The sequence below is a fragment of the Penaeus monodon genome, chromosome 1 (assembly GCF_015228065.2).
Source record: "Penaeus monodon isolate SGIC_2016 chromosome 1, NSTDA_Pmon_1, whole genome shotgun sequence".
NCBI classification, from domain to species: domain Eukaryota; kingdom Metazoa; phylum Arthropoda; class Malacostraca; order Decapoda; family Penaeidae; genus Penaeus; species Penaeus monodon.
In genome coordinates, this window is record NC_051386.1 from 20,789,806 (window position 1) to 20,811,869 (window position 22,064).

At 47.2% G+C, this 22,064-nt stretch overlaps 1 protein-coding gene across 4 annotated transcripts in view; it reads left to right on the forward strand.

Moving 5' to 3' along the window:
* LOC119568684 (speckle-type POZ protein B-like) overlaps positions 1–21,728 on the forward strand; it is a 37,589-nt gene extending 15,861 nt beyond the window's left edge. The window contains exons 2-10 of one of the 4 annotated variants that reach the window (XM_037917198.1): positions 10,119–10,761; positions 10,881–11,050; positions 12,422–12,543; positions 16,619–16,770; positions 17,250–17,377; positions 17,715–17,907; positions 18,106–18,284; positions 18,536–18,678; positions 18,963–21,728. In XM_037917198.1, the coding sequence (XP_037773126.1) occupies positions 10,119–10,761; positions 10,881–11,050; positions 12,422–12,543; positions 16,619–16,770; positions 17,250–17,377; positions 17,715–17,907; positions 18,106–18,284; positions 18,536–18,678; positions 18,963–19,110 (1,878 nt within the window). In that variant the 3' untranslated portion in view covers positions 19,111–21,728. The remainder of the gene's footprint in view (positions 1–10,118; positions 10,762–10,880; positions 11,051–12,421; positions 12,544–16,618; positions 16,771–17,249; positions 17,378–17,714; positions 17,908–18,105; positions 18,285–18,535; positions 18,679–18,962) is intronic. The other 3 variants (XM_037917286.1, XM_037917330.1, XM_037917242.1) reach the window with 3 other exon arrangements.
* The last annotated feature ends 336 nt before the right edge of the window (positions 21,729–22,064 follow it).

Consider the following 22,064-nt stretch of genomic DNA (forward strand, 5'->3'; position numbering starts at 1 on the left):
GTATATATATATATTATTATCTAATTTTATTAATATTAATTTTTATTTTATATTTTTTATTTATATATATATATTTATATTATATTTTTATTATTTTATATATTTTATTTGTATTATATATATTATATTATATTATATGTATATTTATATATAAATATATATATTTTAAATATAATATAATATATATATATATATTATATATATATTTTATATATTATTATATATTATTATATAAAATATATATTATATATATATATATATATATTTTATTTTTTTATATTATATAATATAATTTTATATTATTATATTATCTAATATATATATAATATTATTATTATTTTATTTTAATTATTAAAAAATTATAAAATTATTTAATTTTTTATATATTTTATATTATATTTTTTTAAAAATTTTTTTTTTAATTTAAAATTTATTATTTTTATTTTATAATTTTTTTTTTTTTTTTTTTTTTTGGGTTTTTTCCCCTTTTTTTTTTTTCCTTCTTTACTTTTTTTGTTCACTGTTCCCGCCATAATTTTTTTTTTCCTCCCCTTTTCCTTTCTTTCCTAAACCCCCCCTCCCTTATTTCTTTTAAATTCTACCTTTTTCTCTTATCCCCTTTTTTCTCTTCCTTTCTTTCTTTCTCTCCCCTTTTCTCTTTTTTTTTTTTCTCTTTTCTTTTCCCTTTTCCTCTTCCCTTTTTTTCCTCTTTTAACCCCTTTTTCCCCCCCTTTTTCCCCTTTTTCCCCTAAAATTTTTTTTTTTTTCCCCCCCACCTTTTTTTTTTTTTTTTTTTTTTTCCCCCCTGGGGGTTTTTTTTTTTTTTTTTTTTCCCCTTTTTTTTCCCCTTCCCCCTCCCTTTTTTTTTTTTTTTTTTGGGTTTTTTTTTTTTTTTGGGGGGTTTTTTTTTTTTTTGGGGGTTTTTGGGGCCCCGTTTTGGTTTTGGTTTTGTTGGTTGTTTGGTTTTTTTTTTTTGGTTTATTTTGGGGTCCCCCTTGTCCTTGGGGGGCCTTAGGTCCTCAAAATTTTCCTTTTTTCTCTTTATTTTTTTTTTTTTTTTCTTTCAAATTTTTTCCCCGTTTTTTAATCTTTTTTTCTTCCTCTGTGCCCTTCCGTTTTTCATTCTTCCTTCTCTTTCTTTTGCACCTTTTTTTCTTTTTCTTTTTGGGTATTCTTTCCTTCTTTTTCCCCTTTGGTTTTTTTTCTCTTTCTTTTCCCCCTTTTCCCAACCTCGCCCCCTTCTAATCCTTGCGCTTTTTGTTCCCCCTCTTTTTTTCCCCCTTCTTCCCCTTTCTTCTTTTTTCTCCTCCTCCTCCTCCTCCTCCTCTCCTCCTCCTCTTTTTCCTCGCCTCGTCCTTTTTCTCCTTTTCTTCCTTTTATTTTTTAAATTTTTTCCCTTTTTCTCCTCCTCCTCCCTTTTTCTGTCCTCTTTTTTTCTTCCTCGGGGGGTTCCCTTTGGGGGGGGCCCCCTCCGGTCTCCTCTTTCCCTGTCCCGTCTCCCTTTTCTTTCCCTTTTCTCTCTCCCTCTCCCCTTTTTTCTCTTCTCTTCTTTTCCTTTTTCTTTTCTCTCTCTTCCCCCTCTCTCTCTCTCTCTCTCCTTCTCCCCTCCCTCCTCTCTCTCTCTCTCTCTCTCTCTCTCTCCTCTCTCTCTCCTCCTCTCTCTCTCTCCTCTCCTCTCTCTCTCTCTCTTCCCTCTCTCTCTCTCCTCCGCTCTCTCTCTCTCTCTCTCTCTCCCTCTCTCTCTCTCTCTCTCCCTCTCTCTCCCTCCCTCTTTCTCTCTCCCTCTCTCTCCTCTCTCTCTCTCTCTCCTCCCTCTCTCTCTCTCCCTCTTTCTCTCCCCCTCTCTCTCTCTCTCCCTCTCTCTCTCTCTCTCTCTCTCTCTCTCTCTCTCTCTCTCTCTCTCTCTCTCTCTTCCCCCCATCAGGTCTCGTTTTTTTTCTTATCCTAGGGCCGCATAAGCTTTCGTGTATTGTATGAATTTTGTCCCCTCTGTGTGTGTGTGTGTGTGTGTGTGTGTGTGTGTGTGTGTGTGTGTGGTGTGTGTGTGTGTGTGTGTGTGTGTGTGTGTGTGTGTGTGTGTGTGTGTGTGTGTGTGGTTGTGTGTGTGTGTGTGTGTGTGTTTGTGTGTGTGTGTGTGTGTGTGTGTGTGTGTGTGTGTGTGTACCTCGAATCGTCACACTGGACCAGAATTTCTTTCAACACATTCTCGGAGAGCGAATCACATGCCAAGAACATTATTACCACCTGTTGCGCCTCCCTGGGACAGCACGGGCACGCATTATTTTGGAGGCACTACGAGACTAGGGCACGGAGGGATGGAGGAAGAGAAGAGGGATGGAGGAAGGGGGGAGGAAAGAAGGGGCGAAGAGGCAAGGAAGAGGGAGGGAGGGAGGGAGGAAAGAGATTGTTTGTTAGACTCCGTTGCCTTTTTCGTTCGTTTTGTTTTGATTTTTTTTTCGGTGGGAGTTCGAGTGATTGTTTTCGGTTCCTGCTTTGTTCTCTTCCCCAAGCTATCTGCGTTTGTCAGTAGAAGTGGACAAGCAACAGCATACTAGTTAATGTTTTTTGTTGATTTTATCTGATCGGCCGTTTTGTTTGTTGGCACGATGTGGTCACACCTAAACAAATGCATGGAAAGGTGCCAGGCTCTCTCTCGGCGCGGCTCGACACCCTCGGCGCCTACGTGGAATCGGAAACGCAAGGTGCACGTCGCTGGGGTTTCGTTCTCCTTGTCTCCGTCGACGAGGCGGGGGGGGGGGGGGGGCACGGTCTCCTCACCCTCGCTCCGTCGCAGGGCAGATAGTGCCACGCAGGCAGGGCCAGGGCGGCGTTGGTCCTGTTCGGAGGCCGGGGCGCTCGATGATAGCATTTTTTTAAAAGAGAGTCGGCGGCGACGGCACAGCTCCGGGAGAGAGTGGCTGACATGTGCGCGCCGCGAAGGGTTTCTCGTGGCCGCGGTAGTTTCTAGTGAAAGCCCTCGCCCACACCTGGCACTTGTCACTGCCGCCGCCGTCAGCGTGCAGTTTCATCGTTCGAGATAAATCACAGTCAGCGTTTTAGTGCCAGCCTTCCTTCCGTCGTCGCCCGCGAGACGGCTCGATGTAGAAAGCCTCTGCCCCCGTAGTCGGCCGCCTCGGGAAAGTAGAGCCACGTGCCCCTCCGACAGGCATTTTTACCTGTCGGGGATCCCGTCGCCAGTCTCGTGCATCGCCCACTAAGGGTAGCATGAGTAAAGAGCAGGCATGTCCGCCGACCTCAGTGTGCGAACGACGGGAGACTTAATGAGTGTTCTTGCACATTGTCTCTGCGGCGCTGTTTTTGCAACTTGCAGATCTTGACAAGGCTGCGCTTAGTAGTGGCGGCGGGGAAGGGCGCGATGGGAACTGGGTTGCAGGAAAAATTAAGACCAGGAGATGGAACACTGTTGTGAATGGCTCGCCGTCAAGCTCAAGGTGTCATGTTGAACACGGTCAAGCCATTTCGTTAGTGAGTTAATAGAGACACTGGGTGTTAGCGCACACGAGTTTGTGATTGGTTGCTCGTGTGAGCTGACCCCATTTTTTCCGTGTTTAGTATTTGTGTGCGCCTAGTGGCACGGAGCGACCATGTTGATTATGGCCACATTTCTGGCTTTCCTTAATGAATGATGTTTACCCAGGTGGAGGAGAGGGAGCCGAGATTTAGAGAGGATGTTGATGTTGATAAACGGCACACGCTGAAATTGACAGTAATGACGATGAGGACGTCGACTGCTACGGTGCGAATGACGGTATTCAACCCCTGTTTCGACCAGCGATTCAGCTCGCTTGCATGTCCTCGAGTAACCGTTTGCAACACGCCTATAAAATACGAGCAGCACGCCCGCCGACCACACCTAGGCGCGGGTGGCCCACTACACCTTTAGGCACCCGTGGCCCGCAGCTAGCTAGCTGCGAACGCCCGAGTCCGAATTTAATAGATGGGAAGTCTCGCCCGTTGTTTTGGTAGCGCAGCTTTAGTCCGAGACGCCGCTGCTCCGAGCCGAATGAAACCTGGACGGAGGGTCGTGTGCCGCTCTTAGATTCGGGAAGGCAAGCGCTCTTAAGAGTCGAAAAGATAAGCGACTCTCGTGGGCGTTTCGGGTGAGGATGGGAGTGTTTGTGGGTGGCTTAGGTGGGGTGGGTAGGAGAGGGGGAGAAAGTCAACGTGGGTTGTCTGTAGGCCAGTGAGAGGATGTTGTGGGGGACCTGGCTTATTATATGGGTTGGTAGATTGTAAGAGTGAGTGGCGCTGGGTGATCAGTAACCCAGATTTCCTCCTCCGACCTACTGGGAGAAAGTGAGAGGTTCAGCTCACTAGCTTGTACACAGACCCACGACATCTACTAGCACGCTCCACACCTGTACTTGGTGCCATTACATCAACTCCCGGAGCATAAAGGGGCTCTTATGGCTTACCTGCTCGACTTAACCCTACTCCTGAATCTCGTGCGAATACCCATTCGTGAACTATATGCTTGTAAATATCCAGTCAAGTTCATTAGACTCATAGAGCGCGTAAATAAGGATATTTAGCGTAGTTTGCTTTTTTAAAAATGAGAATTGACCACATTATTTTTTTTACTTAGAACTGAACGAGTTATCCCTTAGAGGAAACAAAAGTAAAAATCTCGTATCTTGAATTCCTCGCATGGATGAGATATGCACATCATGCCGTGTGTCTTTATTTGTATTCCCTGCTTGCAAGTGCATGCTTGACTTCGGTAATGCGCGACTTCAACTGGTATTTTCTCGATTGACGTGATGTCGACCTGTGAAGGTATTGTGAACACCTCCCCCCCCAAAAAAAAAATCTTTTAATGCCTCCTGGCCCTTTGTTTAAAGTTTGTAGCCTAGATATTCATTATTTGGGACGGGAGATTCAATATTTGGGGCATGTTCATTTTTTGGGACGAGATATGCAATATTTGGGACGTGATCTTCATTATTTGAGACGAGATATGCAATATTTGGAACGTGATCTTCATTATTTGGGACGCGAATTCATTATTTGGGACGAGATTCAATATCTGGGACACGAGAAGTTGTTAAGGCAAGTGCAGAGGGCAAGGTGACGAAAGATCCCTTCGTCTGTATGTTTCCGGGCCGTTAGGAGGTCCTGAGGGAGGGTGAGGGGGGCGAGGGGAAGAGGTGGATAGGGGGGGGTGTTCCCGCCCTCATTGTCATCTGGGTGAGAAAGCTGAGACTGCCGTAACTAGACTTCACTCCTCCCCCCCCCCCCTCTCTCTCTCTCTCTCTTTCTCTCTCTCTCTCTCTCTTTCCTCTCTCTCTCTCTCTCTCTCTCTCTCTCTCTCTCTCTCTCTCTCTCTCTCTCTCTCTCTCTCCTCTCTCTCTCTCTCTCTCTCTCTCTCTCTCTCTCTCTCTCTCTCTCTCTCTCTCTCTCTCTCTCTCTCTCTCTCTCTCTCTCTCACACACACACGCACGCACGCACGCACGCACGCACGCACACACCACACACACACACACACACACACACACACACACCACACACACACACACACACACACACACACCACACACACACACACACACACACACACACACTACACCCACACCCTCTCTCTCTCTCTCTCTCTCTCTCTCTCTCTCTCTCTCTCTCTCTCTCTCTCTCTCTCCTCTCTCTCTCTCTCTTCTCTCTCTCCACACACACCACACACACACACACACACACACACACACACACACACACACACACACACACACACACACACACACTCACTCACTCACTCACTCACTCTACAAATCATTTGCAGTTCTTTGATCGTAGAAACCATATCTGTATTACTGTTTCTACTTCATTCTTTCACGCTTTCTAGCTCTCACCCTAATGCCTCGCTCTCCCCACCCCCCTGACCGAGGTTCACTGGTCTCATGTCGGGTCTGGACGCCCCTCGCGTGACAGAAATCGGTCCTGTTAAACATCCGGGAACTTGTGACTGGGCCGGCCATTTGTGATGAATGCCTCTCGTTGCGTTTGCGAGGATTTAGAGTGTATTCTAGTGGCTACTGTGGCATATCTTGTGTAGGGAATGCCACTTGCTTGCTTGACTGCTTGCATGTTTTCTTGGGAGGCGCCCACTCTGCACTGCGGTCCCCGGTGGCACGCGTGGCCGTGGCGCGGATTAACTTATGTATGACGGTTGTTTGCGACGCTTGACAAGGCTACGATGGTAAACGAGTCAAGGTTGATAACGAGGGTCACTGAGTGGTAGTCGACGAGGGCGGTCTTTTATCACTCAAGTTCCCTCCCTTGGCTGGCTCTACCGCTCGTGAAAGTGGCAGGTATCCGCGAACGCAAGGGAATCCGACATTTATTACTATGCACCGCATGGGTCACTATTCGGAAACGTCGGCGCGTGTGGATTTCTCTTCAGCTTTTCGCTCCGCGCTCTCAAACGTTCGTCTTCTTGTTTTCCCCTTTCATTTTTGTTTTTATGTTTGATAATTTCCCTTCGGCTTTTATCGCTTCCCATCAGAAGGACTTCCTCGCTGATTGGAGGAAGTGACGGTGTATGGCATCGAGCGGCCTCCACATGGGAAGCAGCGGGGAAGGTTAGACGCTGCAGAGGAAAACGGAAGTAACGACACGAGCGCATTGAGTTCACAGTGGCGTGGCCTAGAACGGCTGTGGGAAGGTTGGTCGACCCACCCGAAAATGGTATTTATGATCAATCGAAATAGGGCCGAGTTGGGCCTGTCGCCGCGCGGCCGGGCGGGTGTTTCGCAAGAATGTCGTCTGGGCGGCCGGCAATACGGGTGGTTTTGGCGTGGAGGGCGCGGCGGGACGGGGTGCCTTGGCAGACATAGCGGTGAAAAAGACCGTTGCTATGAATCGAAGGAACGCTCCAAGGCTCGAGGCTGGAGATTGGGCGGGAAAACACAAAGAGACAAATCATGCTCGAGGATTCGCAGCGCCATCTCCCAGCGCATGTTCGGCGATCGCGATGAAGGTAGGGGCTCCTAGCAGCCAGCGTCGCGTCGGTACGAGCTTTGATCGGGTCTGGCGAGCGATGACGACGCTCGCCGTGGCCCCAAGGATGCTTGGTTTCGCCGAGTTTCACGTTTTCCTCATTCTCAGGCGGTAGCAGCGGGGGCATGACTGGCTAAAAGCAAGAACTCGTAGATGATCAGTCCTTATTCAGCGTTCAGCAGCGCACGTGCTTATGGTGTACGCCAAGCCCGGCGTTTGTGGGCACGCATACTCCCTCTTTCTCTTTCTCTTCCCCCTCTCCCTCTCGCTCTCCCTCTCCCTCTCCCTCTCCCTCTCCCTCTCCCTCTCCCTCTCCCTCTCCCTCTCCCCCTTCCTATCCCTCGTCCTCCCTCGATTCTTCCCAGTGAACATAATCCGCCCGATGTAGTTACTGCGTTACACAGCGTCTCCTGTAGGTTACCACTGCGTACTGTGTTTAGAGGCCCTAGTTCAGTCGAGACAGGACGGCCATGAAGTATATTTGGTGTGCCTTGAGGGCCGGGCTTCGTGTTGCCTGGTTTGAGATCAAAGCCTCCTCGCCAGCATCCAGGTGTGTATTTTTGTCCGGACTGGACGAGACTGGCGGCGCTTGCGAGGGCAAAAAAAGAAGTTACAAGCGTGTCCAGGACCGGTATTGGTGGGAGGGGCCAGGGAGAGGAGAGGGGGCAACGCTGCCTCGCTGCTGGCAACTGCGCGAGCCTCCAGTCATAACCACGCAAGCACAGGACGTGCTTGTGCTTCTCCCGCCTTCCCCTCTCCGTACTTGCCTCACGTATCTCTGTGGCACTCTGCTCTCGACGGAGAGGTAGGCCCACCCTGCCTGGTTGTGGAGCCCGCGCAGAACTGTCCTCGGACGTTGAAGAAACGCTGTGGATCTGAGAGTGTAATGTGACTGACAAGACTGTGTGGGTTGTGGCAGGTAACTTCACGGACCGTTTAAAAGCATTTGGTGAAAGCACGCTCTCAGTGTCTACGCTTAGTCTGTTCATTCGTGTGTTGATATATGCAACTCGTGCTAGCTTACAGCAGTGGTGGACGGACGGACGGACTGCCATTCGGACGGATCTCCATGCGAGGGCACATGCACACACGAGGAAGTGTAACGCGGTGAAGTGTGTTAAGGAAGGAGGAGCCGGGAAGGGGGAGGGGCGAGGGCGACGAGGGCCGAGGGAGGGGTGAAGGAGGGGAGAGAGGGAAGAGGGTCGAGGGAGGGGGAAGGATGGGAGCGGCGAGGGCCACCGTGCCGACCGTGATCCCGTTTTCCAGCGACGGGCGACATTTTGGCTGCTGTCAGGTTCTGTGGCCGCGGCCGTGAGCCTCGATATGCTCGCTCGCAGTCCCTCTTCTCTCTGCTTCCCTCTCCTTTCCCTTTTGAGCAGCCTTCCCCCCTATTCTCGTTCACTCCTTTTCGTTTCCCTCATCTTATTTCCGTTCGTCCTGCGTCTCTCTTTTCTTCGTCTTGGTTATCTTTATTTATTTTCTGTTCTCTGGATACTTTTCATTTTCAACCTTTATGCGTGTCATAATTTTTTTAGTAAGTAACCTTGTGACCGGGAAACACTTCGTGAAAGATTTCACAGACAAGTGAAACCAGGAAGGAGGGAAATAGCGATCGAAAACGTTGGCGGAGGAAAGAAAACGTGGAAGGACGGAAAATATCATCGGGATTCATTCAGGACTTGGCGGGGAAACAGACAGACAGAGATTGAGAAAGCATGAGAGAGAGAGAGAGAGACAGACAGACAGACTGGCCGACAGACAGACTGGCCGACAGACAAACAGAGCGAGCGAGCGTAGCAATGGCACGTGGATTCCAGTCGTGTTGGCGACCAGGTGGGCGACGCGGCGTCCCAAGGCGAGATGTGGGCGTAACTCATTCGAGGCGACGTGTCCCCGTGTTCCGGGTGATGAGTGTGGGCGCGGAAGTAAGTGCGGTGATGACCTCTGCCACAATGGTCATGTCGGGCTCCCAAGGCCGGGCGTGCTATGTACTCCGGGAGCTGCGAGCTCGGGCAAGGCTGTGACATCATCATCGCGGGCGTTTGAGCGAGCTGGTGGCGGGGGGGGGGGGGGGACGGAGGGGGGTGGGTGAGTTTTTTTTTTTTTTTTTTTTTTTTTTTTTTTTTATTACTGTACGTGATATATTGTTTTCCAGATTTTGTTTATTGTTAGTAGATTTATCGATCTATGAAACGTTTGTTTCTTTGTTGGTGTTCTATTTTTGGAAGCCGTTCTCTTGAAGTATTGTGGCTTACATAGTTGACCCAGTGTTGTGAAATCGACGGTGCAGTTTTAAATGAGGGGGGGGGGGTGACACGCACGCTACCCTGGTGACCTCGAACACCCTGGCAGGCTGCGTATACTTGTATGATCAAACACGTAACACTATTTCTACGCACTGATTCTTTATCTATACCTGAGAATTCATTTCGTATTGTTTCCGTAGATATCGAGTTTTGGAGAATCTGTACTTATTTATTTTATTTGTTTTATGTATTTTTTTTATTAGTATTCGCCAAGCCGGCAAAAAGTACAGGTGTTCGTTTTGTTTTCATGTATATTAATGTGCAAGAGTGGGAGTCCATATTCTCTCTCTCTCTCTATCACTCTCACACACACTCTCTCTCTCTCTCTATCACTCTCACACACTCTCTCTCTCTCTCATCACTCTCACACACTCTCTCTCTCTCTATCACTCTCACACACTCTCTCTCTCTCTCTATCACTCTCTCTCTCTCTCTCTCTCTCTCTCTCTCTCTCTCTCTCTCTCTCTCTCCTCTCTCTCTCTCTCTCTCTCTCTCTCTCTCTCTCTCTCTCTCTCTCTCTCTCTCTCTCTCACATACACACACACTCACACACACTCACACACACACACACACACACACACACACACACACACACACACACACACACACACACACACACACACACACCCCACCACCACCTCTCGTCGAGGAGGTCCTCGTAGAAGCTGCCTTACTTCGGAAATCATGTTGGTGCGCGAATAGGTTTATCTCTGGAGGAGTTATCCAGGCGATTGTTATTGTTATTTGTGCCTTTTTATTTTTGGTAAGTGTGTTTTTTTCCTAACCGGTTTGTTGTGTCCTCAGGTGTGCCGAGTGTGGGGAGGCGGCACGGGGTCGGGGGTGTGCTGGGCCGCCTCAGCCGCCACGGTGGAGTCGCGCGGTGGGAGCTCCGGCGGCGTGTCGGGGGCTCTGCCGCCTCAGCCCCACTCCAATAACAACCCGCCCCCGCCGCCACAACCGCAGCCTCCGCCGCAGCCTCCACAGCAGCCACACCAGCAGCCGCCGCACCAACAGCCTCACCAAGCACCGCCACAGCAGCAGCAACAGCAGCAGCAGCAACAACAACAACAACAACAACAACAGCAACAACAACAACAGCAGCAGCAGCAGCAGCAGCATCCTCAGCCCGCCATCGCCGCGCCCGCCCTTCCGACTGCCAACAACGCTCAGCAACAGCACGCGCAGCCACAGCCTCAGCCCGCGCCCAACGCGGCCAACGCCCACGCCCCCCACCTTCAGCAGCAGCACCAGCAGCAGCAACAGCAGGCGGCGGCAGCAGTCGTCGTAGCAGCCGCAGCAGGTGCGCCACAGCCCCACCAAGGTCCTCCTCCTCTCGCCGCGGCGGCGGCGGCTCCAGCGCACGTAGCAGTGCCGCACGCGGGCGTGCAGCAGCACCCAGCCGTGCCTCACCAAGCCCACACGCCCCCCGCGCACCATCCCGCGCTGGGTAAGTGTCCCGTTGACTCCGTTTGCCATGACAACCTCTTCATTCCGTGCGCTCCCATACTGAATACACTTACACCATTTTATACTTGATGCTATTAATCCCATTTATGATCATGATAGCACGTGGTAACCTGGTCCGTGATCGTGTTGCAGTCGGCCACGCCCACTCGGTTCACGGCGGAGGCGGACACGTGTCCTCGGGGGGCGTGAGCATGTCGGTGTCACGGGTGCCGTCTCCGCTACCGCCGGAGAACAACATGCCCGTCGCCGAGAACTGGTGCTACACTCAGGTACGTGCCCCTCTCCTCCCTCTCCCTCTCCCCTCCCTATTTTCCTCCCTCTCCCCTCCCTCTCACTCTTTCTCTCCCTCTCTCATTCCTCTGTCCCTTTCTGTCTTTTCTCCCCTTCCTCTCATCCCCTCTTTCTACATCCCAACTCTCACTACCACTCCCACTCACCTCTCCTCTCCCACTCTCGCCTTTCCTCTCCCACTTTCCACTTCTACTCTCCCTCTCCTGCTCCCGTTCCCGCTCGCTCTCCCTTCCTTTGTCCTTTCTCTCTTCTTGACTATATCCTTAGTTCGATCTATTTACGTATATTTGTATCTATGTCCCTTTCGCTCGCTCTTTCATGTATTCGCACGAACTCTCTCATTCATTCATTCACTGCCAAGGAGCCGAAGTCAAAGGGAGGAGGGACAATTGCCTCAGTTTAAAGCTCCTCGGACGCTCCAGTCAATAACTTCTTTCAAGGGTCTTCGTTCTCTTCGTTGTAGTTAAGGAACAGTCCAGTCAGTAGTGTCGTAGGCAAGCTTTTGATAAATTTCTGTGCATTATAAAAGTAAAGTGGCTTGGAGAGGTTAGACAGAGGCACTGGGGAGTGCAAATTTAGGGAGGGATATTTAGGGAGATGGGGCCGTTGCCATGGTGACTGATGGCTCTGCTGCCTCTTTGCTTCTCAAGGTCACCCGTGAGATGCTCCTCAGCTTGAGGCTTGAGAGAGGAAGCAGGAACATGCAGGTGGGAGGGAAAGGAAAGATGATGGAGAGGAAGTTATGGGGAAGAGAGAGAGAGAGAGAGAGAGAGAGAGAGAGAGAGAGAGAGAGAGAGAGAGAGAGAGAGAAGAGGGATTAGCAGTGTAGGTAGTTAGAGTTGGAACTCACCCTAGGGAACGTACCCATGTTGGAGGGAAAGGAATTAGGGCAGATGCAAGAAGAAACACAGAAACGAACGCGCCCTGTAAAGATAGAGAACAGGAGACTACAACTTCCGTCATTCATTAGATCAGTATGAAGTTCGCGCAATGAATGAGCGAGAGAGCAGGGAATATGTAGCAGAAATTTGACGGTTTGCATCTAGACGTGATCAGCGTGGCAGGCTTTGTAACAGCTGCTGGCGAGGGAACCACAGCTGACCAAGGGCAGCTTGTGAGGGACTTGTTACTCGACCCTATTGGCACTTGAGATCGTGTCCTGGCAGTAGCTTAATGATATTTTGATTACAATTATCATTTAGTTTCATGGTACTGAATCTGATGTTGAATCTGGCTTTAGAGTATTTATATTGGATGTATATTCTGATGACATTTATATATGCACACTGTATACACATTTTAAAAGGGACCGTCGACTAATACTGTTTTTTTTTCCCTTTTATCCCCAGGTTAAAGTTATAAAGTTCAGTTATATGTGGACGATCAACAACTTTAGTTTCTGCAGGGAGGAGATGGGAGAGGTACTCAAATCCTCGACTTTCTCCGCGGGTGCCAATGATAAGCTAAAATGGTAAGTGATGTAGCGCCCTTCCCCCTGTTTTCTTTTTACGCGCACTTGCACATAAGTCTGATTTTCGTACACAAACACTGACGTCAGGTGTCCAGAAGGAAAAAAAAATATCGTGACCTTGTGATTGTTAGTCGCTTCTCATGGTTATCTCTCAGCCTCTACGATACCTGAATGCCGTTGAGGGCTGCCTTGGAGTGCCACATTAGGCGCGTTGACAGTGCGGCCCCCTTCTGCACCCGTAGCTTAGGGACCGTGACGCCCCGCCACTCGCTTAATCAATAGCAATGTGTATGTTATGGCCTCTATTTTTGGCTGGCTTGCTTACTTGCTTGACTCAATCAGTTTCACATTCATTTTTTCTTTCTTTCTTTCGGCATGTAAATACGGAAGTGTTTCGCCATTCACCTCCCTCCCCTCCCTCCCTCCCCTCCCCTCCCTCCCTCCTCCCTCCCTCCCTCCCTCCCTCCCTCCCTCCCCCCCTCCCTCCCTCCCTCCCTCCCCCCCTCTCTCTCTCTCTCTCTCTCTCTCTCTCTCTCCTCTCTCTGTCTCTGTATTTTCTAATCCGGTCGGCACTTGCCAGTCTCTCTCGTCGCGGGAAACTTTACAAAGACAAAATGAGGGAAATTGACCTCTCAGGCTCGTTCTCAAAGGCATCGGGGATAGCTTTTCCTTTTATTGCAAGTACAATTACGTGCATTTATGTGAGGGTTAGAATTGCTGTGGATAATCCATACTAATCGTTCTCGCTATTAGGCTCAACATCAAAGGAGTTTAAAACACTTTCATATGTTTATTCACAGTACGTGGAGCATAGTTCACTGCATATATAAATCCCCTGTGTAGAGCGGCAGCGATGGAGTATCCTGTTCTCTGTTTTGCGTGTAGTTTGTGCAGCGAGCGACGTCCAATGCGGCTGACATACATTACTTTGCCAATGAATGAGTGAGGCCTGACGTCACTGCCCGTACGAGGTCAGGGCTGGCATAAGGGGTTGCCGCGTGACCTGACAAAACAAGACATTCTGCTTTTTTTTAAATCTCGTGGAGCTTCCTCTTACCTTCGCTTCCCTTGGGGCTCGTCTCTGCTCGATCGCCTCTGTTCCTCGACGTAGCCTCGCGAGGGGCGGGATGCCGCTCTGCGTGCTGCAGGCCACGAGGGCTCTGCTTGCGCGACCTTACGCTGGTGGTGGTGATAAGTGGCCCGCTTGGGAGATTGCCAGGCGGGCAGGGCGGGGCGGGGCAAGGGCAGGGGGGAAGAGGAAGGGAGGAGAGCATGGCAGGGAGGGCGGGTAGCAGAGAGGCAGCAGCTTACCAAGGTAACTAGAACACTTTTTGTCAGCATCCATAGCCTGAAAATGAGGACAAGTATAACAGGAGATCGTTTTAGCATGCGGAGCCCCGTACCCCATCACCTGGTAGAGCGCGTATTGCCAAAGGGCCGAGCGCCTCGTGTAATGAAGCGCCTTGTTACTGTGTCATTGAGGCAATCGCGCGCATTGTGGGTATGTGGGGTATGTTTACGTCGCTTCTGTGGCATGGCATGGCATGGGATAGCCAAGGAACGCCTCGCGTTAAGAGTGAAAATAAGAACGGCTTAATCTTTCCACGCGATTGACACCGTCCGCAATACGGTTGAAGGTGCTAACGCGTTTGTTCTGCTGAGAGAATTTCTGTGTTGAAAGTTTTGGTGACGTGGGACACACCTCAGGGAACTGTGACTTCACGCAACATTCCCAGCGTTGTCTCACGCGAGCTAACTTCAGTCGCTTTCTGCCTGCCTGTCCCCCCCCCCCCACACACACACAGAGTCTCTCAATGGAAACTTCTTTGAAGAGTGGATATTAATGCGACACACACACACACACACACACACACACACACACACACACACACACACACACACACACACACACACACACACACACACACACACACACACACACACACACACACAGTTTCTCTCAATGTAAACTTCTTTGAAGAGTAGCTATTAATGCGGTGGCCGTGTGTGTGACTATTTTATTTAGTCCAACAGTAAGGAAATCAAATTAATTGTAGAACTACGTGGCGTCATTTGAGGCGATATCCAAGTTTTCCTGTTGTAATGCCGTTTTTAGGGTGCAACTTATTATGAATATCAGCGCATGGCTTTATGACCCATAATAGAGGGTGGGAGTGAGCGCGCGTGGGCTGCTGAGTGTGTCAAGTGCAGGTGATGAGCAGCCAGATAACGCGGTCACCTGCTGCGACCGCACTCTTGCCCCGCGCTATGTAGTCCACTGGAGTTGAGCTTCACTAAAACGGATCCGGCGGTCATTTTCCTGCCTCTCCTTCCCTAGGCTTGATGTTTCATTCTCGTCGAGATTAAAAGAGAGAAAAGCGACGAGCGTGATTTTTTTGAGTAGCGGGAAAGATGGTATCTTGAAGTACCCGACGAGTAGCATCCTTTTAAGAGATCTTTTGTGGGAAAACTGCAATTCGTGTGACCCGGCAAGTTCAAGGGAAAGATACTTTGGCTTGCTTTGCTTTCCTTTCCTTTGCTTTGCTTCATCGATCTAAAACATCACGTGGATAGCTTGAGCGAGGCAGCGTGCGTGTGTGTATACGTGCGTGTTCCTTCGTGTCTTGACACCCGTGTTACTTCCTCTCTTTGTGTCGCGTGAAAATAATAACTTTACACACACGCACGCACACACACGCACACACACACACACACACACACACACACACACACACACACACACACACACACACACACACACACACACACACACACACACACACACACACTGAGACTTGCCGATGCTTTATCTGTTTGCTCTTCTACCCCCCCCCCCCAGCATGGCCATGTTTGAAGCCATCTATCGATCGTAAATGCCAGGGGCGGTGTGGGGGTGGGCGAGGGTGTCCCACGTGGGTGGCCAGGCTGTGACAGCTGGCAACCTCATGGATTAGAACCTCCTCCAATGCACAGCGAATTCTAGAGGTTGCCTTGTGCTTTCAGTTTGTCCTCATATGACATTTTCCATCTCGATATTATTAGATTGAGGCCGAAGAATGCAGGTGTGTGGTTATTAATGTCGAGGCGCGTGTATTGTAGGGCGTGAGGGTGTTGTGGCGTTGTCTCTATACAATGGGGGATAACGGGTTTTAAAAAGTATTTAAAAGAGGAAATCTCTTCCTTATCCCGGGGATCAGCTCAAATAAAACCCAAGGAATGGTGGGGAAAAACACTGTGGTTTATTTCGGACTAATGACTAGGGGGATTTAGTGCAGTTCAGGATAGGTAGGTATGGTGGATGCCGCCGGTCGCCTGCCCAGCTTAGGTTGGAAATAGGTCGTGGGTCTCGACGTAAGCGCTATGTTGAGTCTACGAATGAATTAGAATACACGACAGGGGGCGAGAAATCGAAATGAGCTTAGATTACTTGATTCGGTTTTTGAAATAGAGTTAAGTGCGTTTCATACGTACATCTGTATTGCGTGGATATCTGAGCCGTTCCATCGGGGATTGCAGAGAACTTTCAAGTTGCATTCGGAGCTAAAACTGACAGATGGAGGTGCGTGCAGAGCCTTATTTTCACTGGCCGGCGGGAACCCGAGGCCTAAGCCCGGCTCAGCGCTTGGCTCCGCGCCGGGTCCCCCCTCCCCCCCTCTGTGTGTATGGGGCGCGAGAGAGGGAGGCGGGGAGTAGAGGCTGCCAGTAGAGAGGAATTAATCGATTCTTACTTTCTGAGAGCGTCATGGCGATGTTGCGGATTTAAATGTTGGGACAGGAAAGCGTGGAGGGGAGAGCCTGGGACTTTTGAAAGGGTTTAGGTATTTATATATATAGCATGGCCGTTATTACTCGTTTTGAGGATACGCCACGGATGTCACAGGTATCGGGGGGAAGCTACAAGGTCACCAAATTCCTAGGAAATGGGCTCTCTACACCTTATAATTACAGACTGTGTGAATTACTATTGCAAACACAAATATTACAAATTAGCGTTCATGTTTATATGTATCATGCTGACTGTTGATTTTTTTTTTTTTTTTACTTTTAGACGTAACTCTTTCCTTTCCTTTTTCAGGTGTTTACGTGTAAACCCGAAGGGCCTGGACGAAGAGAGCAAGGACTACCTCTCTCTCTACCTGCTCCTTGTATCTTCAAACAAATCAGAAGTTCGGGCGAAGTTTAAGTTCTCAATTCTTAATGCCAAAAGAGAAGAAACTAAAGCTATGGGTGAGTGTGTGTGTGTGTGTGTGTGTGTGTGTGTGTGTGTGTGTGTGTGTGTGTGTGGCGTGCGTGCGTGTGTGTGCGTGCGTGTGTGCGCGTGCGTGTGTGTGTGTGTGTGTGTGTGTGTGTGTGTGTGTGTGTGTGTGTGTGTGTGCGTGCGTGCGTGCGCGCGCGTGTGAGTGAGTGAGTGAGTGAGTGAGTGAGTGAGTGAGTGAGTGAGTGAGTGAGTGAGTGGGGAGTGAGTGAGTGAGAGAGAAAGAGAGGAGAGAGAGAGAGAGAGAGAGAGAGAGAGAGAGAGAGAGAGAGAGAGAGAGAGAGAGAGAGAGAGAGAGAGAGAGAGAGAGAATTTTGATTCTAGTTTAGAAAGTGCCAGTTACTTTGGAATGTTAATGTTGAGTTATATATAGGGAAATATAAGGAACCGTTATGAAAATCAGTTACTTTATTATTCTCAGATTGTTTCAATACTGTCTTTTTTTTCCCAGAGAGTCAACGAGCATATAGATTTGTCCAAGGAAAAGACTGGGGCTTCAAAAAATTCATAAGGAGAGATTTCTTGTTAGACGAAGCAAACGGCCTACTACCGGACGACAAACTTACTTTGTACTGTGAGGTAAGCCACTTTGATTTCTTCCAGACAACTCCTTGTAAGCTTATTCTGCCTACCTGGTTTATTTGTTTTCTCTTAAGTTTTGGTTCACGTGCAAGGTTTTTTTTCATTGCTTTAGATGTCATGGAAGTTTATTCCAAGAAGTTGTGGTCGTTATGTTGCGTTATTCATTTGTTTTGCCGTTTTTTTTTAACAAACTTTTGTTCTGTGAAGGGTGTCCCAAGATTTCTTTCTCTTCCTGAACCATCCAGAAGAAATTCAGCTTTCCTATATATCTTTCTTTCTTGGAATAAGTGAAACAAGTCATGACAATTACTCCCTCTGTGCATCCTCCCTGAAGATCCAATGTGCGCAGGTCTCGGTGGTGGCAGACAGCGTTAATATCTCGGGCCAGAGCAACGCCATTCACTTCAAGGTTCCTGACTGCCGACTCTCCGACGACTTGGGGATTCTGTTCGAGTCTCAGCGGTTCTCGGACGTAACGCTCTCGGTCGCCGGTAGGGAGTTCCAGGCACACAAGGCGATACTTGCTGGTGAGTTTGTGTTTTATTCTCTACTTATTTCCTTGTCTGATGTGAGTTAAGAGACGAGAGGGAGTAGATAAACGCCTTTGAAAACGAGGGGAGCAAGTAGATGTACAGTTAACCATCTTTTTCTTTTTTTTTTATTACACGGGGATAAGTCCGATTTTCGTAATTGTCAGTTCATCATTGGCTCCACCCGTTTTTCAGCTCGCTCGCCAGTGTTCGCAGCAATGTTCGCTCACGAGATGGAGGAGAGAAAACACAACAGAGTAGAAATTCAAGATGTGGACCATGAGGTGTTACGCGAGATGCTGCGCTTCATTTACACAGGGAAAGCTACCAATTTAGAGAAAATGGCAGATGATCTCTTGGCTGCAGCAGATAAGGTAAAGTTGTCGTTTGGGTTTTCAAGATGGATTAGTCTCAACAGTTCCAAATAATAAACAAAAAATACCCAAATGCCATTTGTGCAGATTTTTTCCTGGGATTGACCCAGCTCGCCTTGTCAGTGTGATGTAAGCAGTTAACGTAAATATAGAATTTTTAGAATAATGTAATTAGAAGTTAATTAGGATTGGTTATAGTAGCTGCAACATATTCCAAAGCAGCCGACTTAACAGGCTTTCCTATTTTGCAGTATGCATTGGAGCGACTTAAAGTGATGTGCGAAGAAGCATTATGTACCAACTTAAGTATAGAAAATGCTGCTGATGTCCTCATTCTTGCTGATCTCCATTCTGCTGATCAACTGAAGGCTCAAGCGATCGAATTTATCAATACGTAAGTAACGCGAATACTTATGAATTCCTTTGGCTCATAAATTACATTTTTCATGACTGTTTTGATTAATATTTCATGCTGGATCTTTTTAGTAATAACTTTGAAGGATATTTTTGTAATATTAGATGTACTCTGAATAAATACCAAATTTGAGGTACAGTCTATTAAATCATGAGAGTTCTATTTGAATAAATGCAAATTTGGTAGTACTTTCAAGTAGAATCTATTAAATCACATGAGTTCTATGGTCCGAGATTGATACTAATGTGTTTATATATTTCCAGGCATGCAACAGATGTCATGGAGACACAAGGTTGGAAATCCATGATTCAGTCTCATCCACATTTGATTGCCGAAGCCTTTCGAGCATTGGCCACTCAGCAGATCCCACCCATTGGACCTCCACGCAAAAGGATTAAAGCCAGTCCCTGAACCCGGTTGGCCAGTCTGCCAGCTTCACTTACGCTGGCCAGGCCATCACCCCCAACACCCCTGGCCTCCCCACCTGGTCACCCCCTCACACTTGGCCTAACTCAGTGGGTTCTTTTACCATACTATTCAGGACAACGGAGAGAATGTAATTTGGAAAGAAGTATGGAGGATTGGAGGGCATCTGTAGGCCATCCTACAGTGGAGAGTGACCAAGGCCATAAGAAGCCAGTGTGTGGTAGTGGGACCTGGCAGGGGATAGGGACCAGGCCTCTCATCCCACCAGTCAACAGAGTACAATCAGGGGACGACAAGTCCCTGCCCACTCAGGTTGGTAGGGCTGCAGTCCCTTCCTCTACTGCGCCCAACTCCTTCTGCCCCGTGACAAGTCCACCAAATGATCTCAGTGGGGCCTGACCTGCATGTAAAACCTGTCAGTGCATAGGACACTACAGTATGCAGATGTGCAGGTGCCAGACTCAGCAATGCATGTGTGTCTGTGTGTAGATATCTGTGATGTAGCAAGTGATAGCCCAGAACATTAGACTCCCGCTACGAGTCTTAGAGCTACCACGCATTACTCTGCTAATTATTGTTGTTGTTGTTAAGTGTGGCACTCTCTTGTCTTTCAAGCCATCAAGCCAGGCAGATATTTGAAAATATAGGCAGGCCCTTCAGGGAGAAAAAAAGGAGCCTTGCATTTGACTGAGACCAAAGGAAAACTGGGAAGGACCAAGTGATGTGTGAGCATTGCTTCCTCTCAGTGCACTGTGCTTTTGGCTAGTTAACATATTCTACTCCTGTGACATAGATGATTCTTCATTACCCAATATTTTTGTTTTATTTTACAGGAGAAACAAACATTATAGAAGTCGTGGAAGCATCTTTTTCTATGAAAAATCTGCAATGTACAACTTAAAAATTAGATTGAGCTTTCTTAGGTAGATGCAGTAGGCAAGGTGTACTCTGATTTTGAGAATTTGTTAAGACAAGACAACATTGTAGAGTGTACAGTTAATGTAGAAGATACTGTCTAATTCCACCGATTTCAGCTTTGGCTGATTTGTATTTACAATGTATGTATGTAACATCATGAAGCTTCACAGGGTATTCTCAGTCATTAACATGGAGCCGTGATCAGGAAAGTGTAATTAGTGTAACTGTTTCAAATGAATGTTGTGTAAAAGTAGAAACGAATGATTAAAATATTTGATGTAAAATTCAATATATGGTGTGTAAAATGTGAAGAAAAAAATTCACTATGAATGATGTATGGAATTATGTCTGAAATATGAAGAGCCTTTGTACCAAGAATTTTGTAATTATTCTCAATGTTTTGTTGTAAGCCAGTCAAAAGTATATCAGCTCCTGTGTTAATTTGTGAAGAGCAGGCAGTGACAATTTGTGCCATGGTGTAGCTTACGAGACAAGCCACCCAGACCACCAACTGGAAGATAAAACAAGTCTGTCATTTAAGAAGGAAAAGAAGAGAAATATATAATCAGGTACATTGTACATCAAAGGGTGAGATCAAAATATATACTTATTATTTTTATAGAATTACTCATGACAGCTTGTTTGAAAAATATTTTCCAGTGGGACTCTTCCACCGCTCTGCCATGATACCAACCCAGCATCTATGTATTTACTCAATGCAACAAGACATCTGCATCTTTTCATAATGTAGATGTAATTCTTTCTCTGGGAGTATTGAATTCTGCAATTCATTCGGCAGAATCGGTACTCTTGGGTATGCTCACTCCTTGAGGTTTTCCTCCCCAGGACTCGTTGCTTTATGCTGTACTTTTGTGGTTAACTCTATAGAAGTTCTTATGACAGTAACCAAGGAAATCTTAGCTCACTGGATATGCTGTAACTACTATTTAGTAAACCACAGAGGCACAGCCAGTATATCACTCCACAACCATTCCTCTATTTGTAAATCAAACTCATATACAAACTGCAAGTTTTGTAACAATAGTCATGCAACAGTTCAAATATTCATATGTTAATTTATGTTTTCCAGTACAAAGTGAGTTTCCTCATCTTCACCTTCCTTTTGCTCATGTCAGGGAAAAAGAATCATATAAGGGTATTTGGGGGCGCAGGGCCACATGAATATTCAGAATTTTTTTTACAGCAGACATATGGCCAGTTGTCATAAACGATTATTAACAGAGGAGGAATAGTTAATAAAAAAAATCGCCGAATAAATATTATGGTATTTTTTAAGTTCTGATTTTCTCATTTTAGCTTTCGAGGAAAAATAATTATGTTCACCATGTGAATGTGATCCTGTGGTCCCTAATGGTATTCAGCTAAGGTAATTCATGCATTGATATTGTTCAGCAAGATTATGATTCTCCATACCTCAAAATTAGGGAAAAAAATCTTGTTGAAAGTTTAAAGTGAATTGCCAAGTGTTGGTAAGATTTGTATAGGTGGAGGAGGTGCAAGGGCTGGTTTGGGTGGCCTCAGGTGTGTCGGCGCCCGGGTATGACGAGAAGCGTCTGCCGCCACACTGCTCCTGCAGGTCATGTGATGGTAGGCTCTGTGAGTCTCTACCTCTGTACTCCTACACTGAAGAACTCCCCAATGAACCAATAAAGTTGGTTAATTATTCCGATGTTTGATTATGACTGCAATTATATTCATTCCCAAATAGTTTTGAAAATGTGTACTATAAGACAAAATACAATGGGTTTGAAATGACTACATGACTACAAATGCGAGGGAAATTCTTTCCCGTGCAATACTTTATCAAATATTGTTTAATTAAAAATGTTCATCCAAAAAATATGGTATGGAAGTTTTACATGGAGGTGAACGTTCATTCAGAATTAATATCTGTGCAGCCCGTTGTTGGCCGACATTTCAATTTAATTTTTTTGAGAAACAATTTTTGATACTGGAAGCAATAGGAAATAATATTGATTAAATGTAATGATGATAATGTT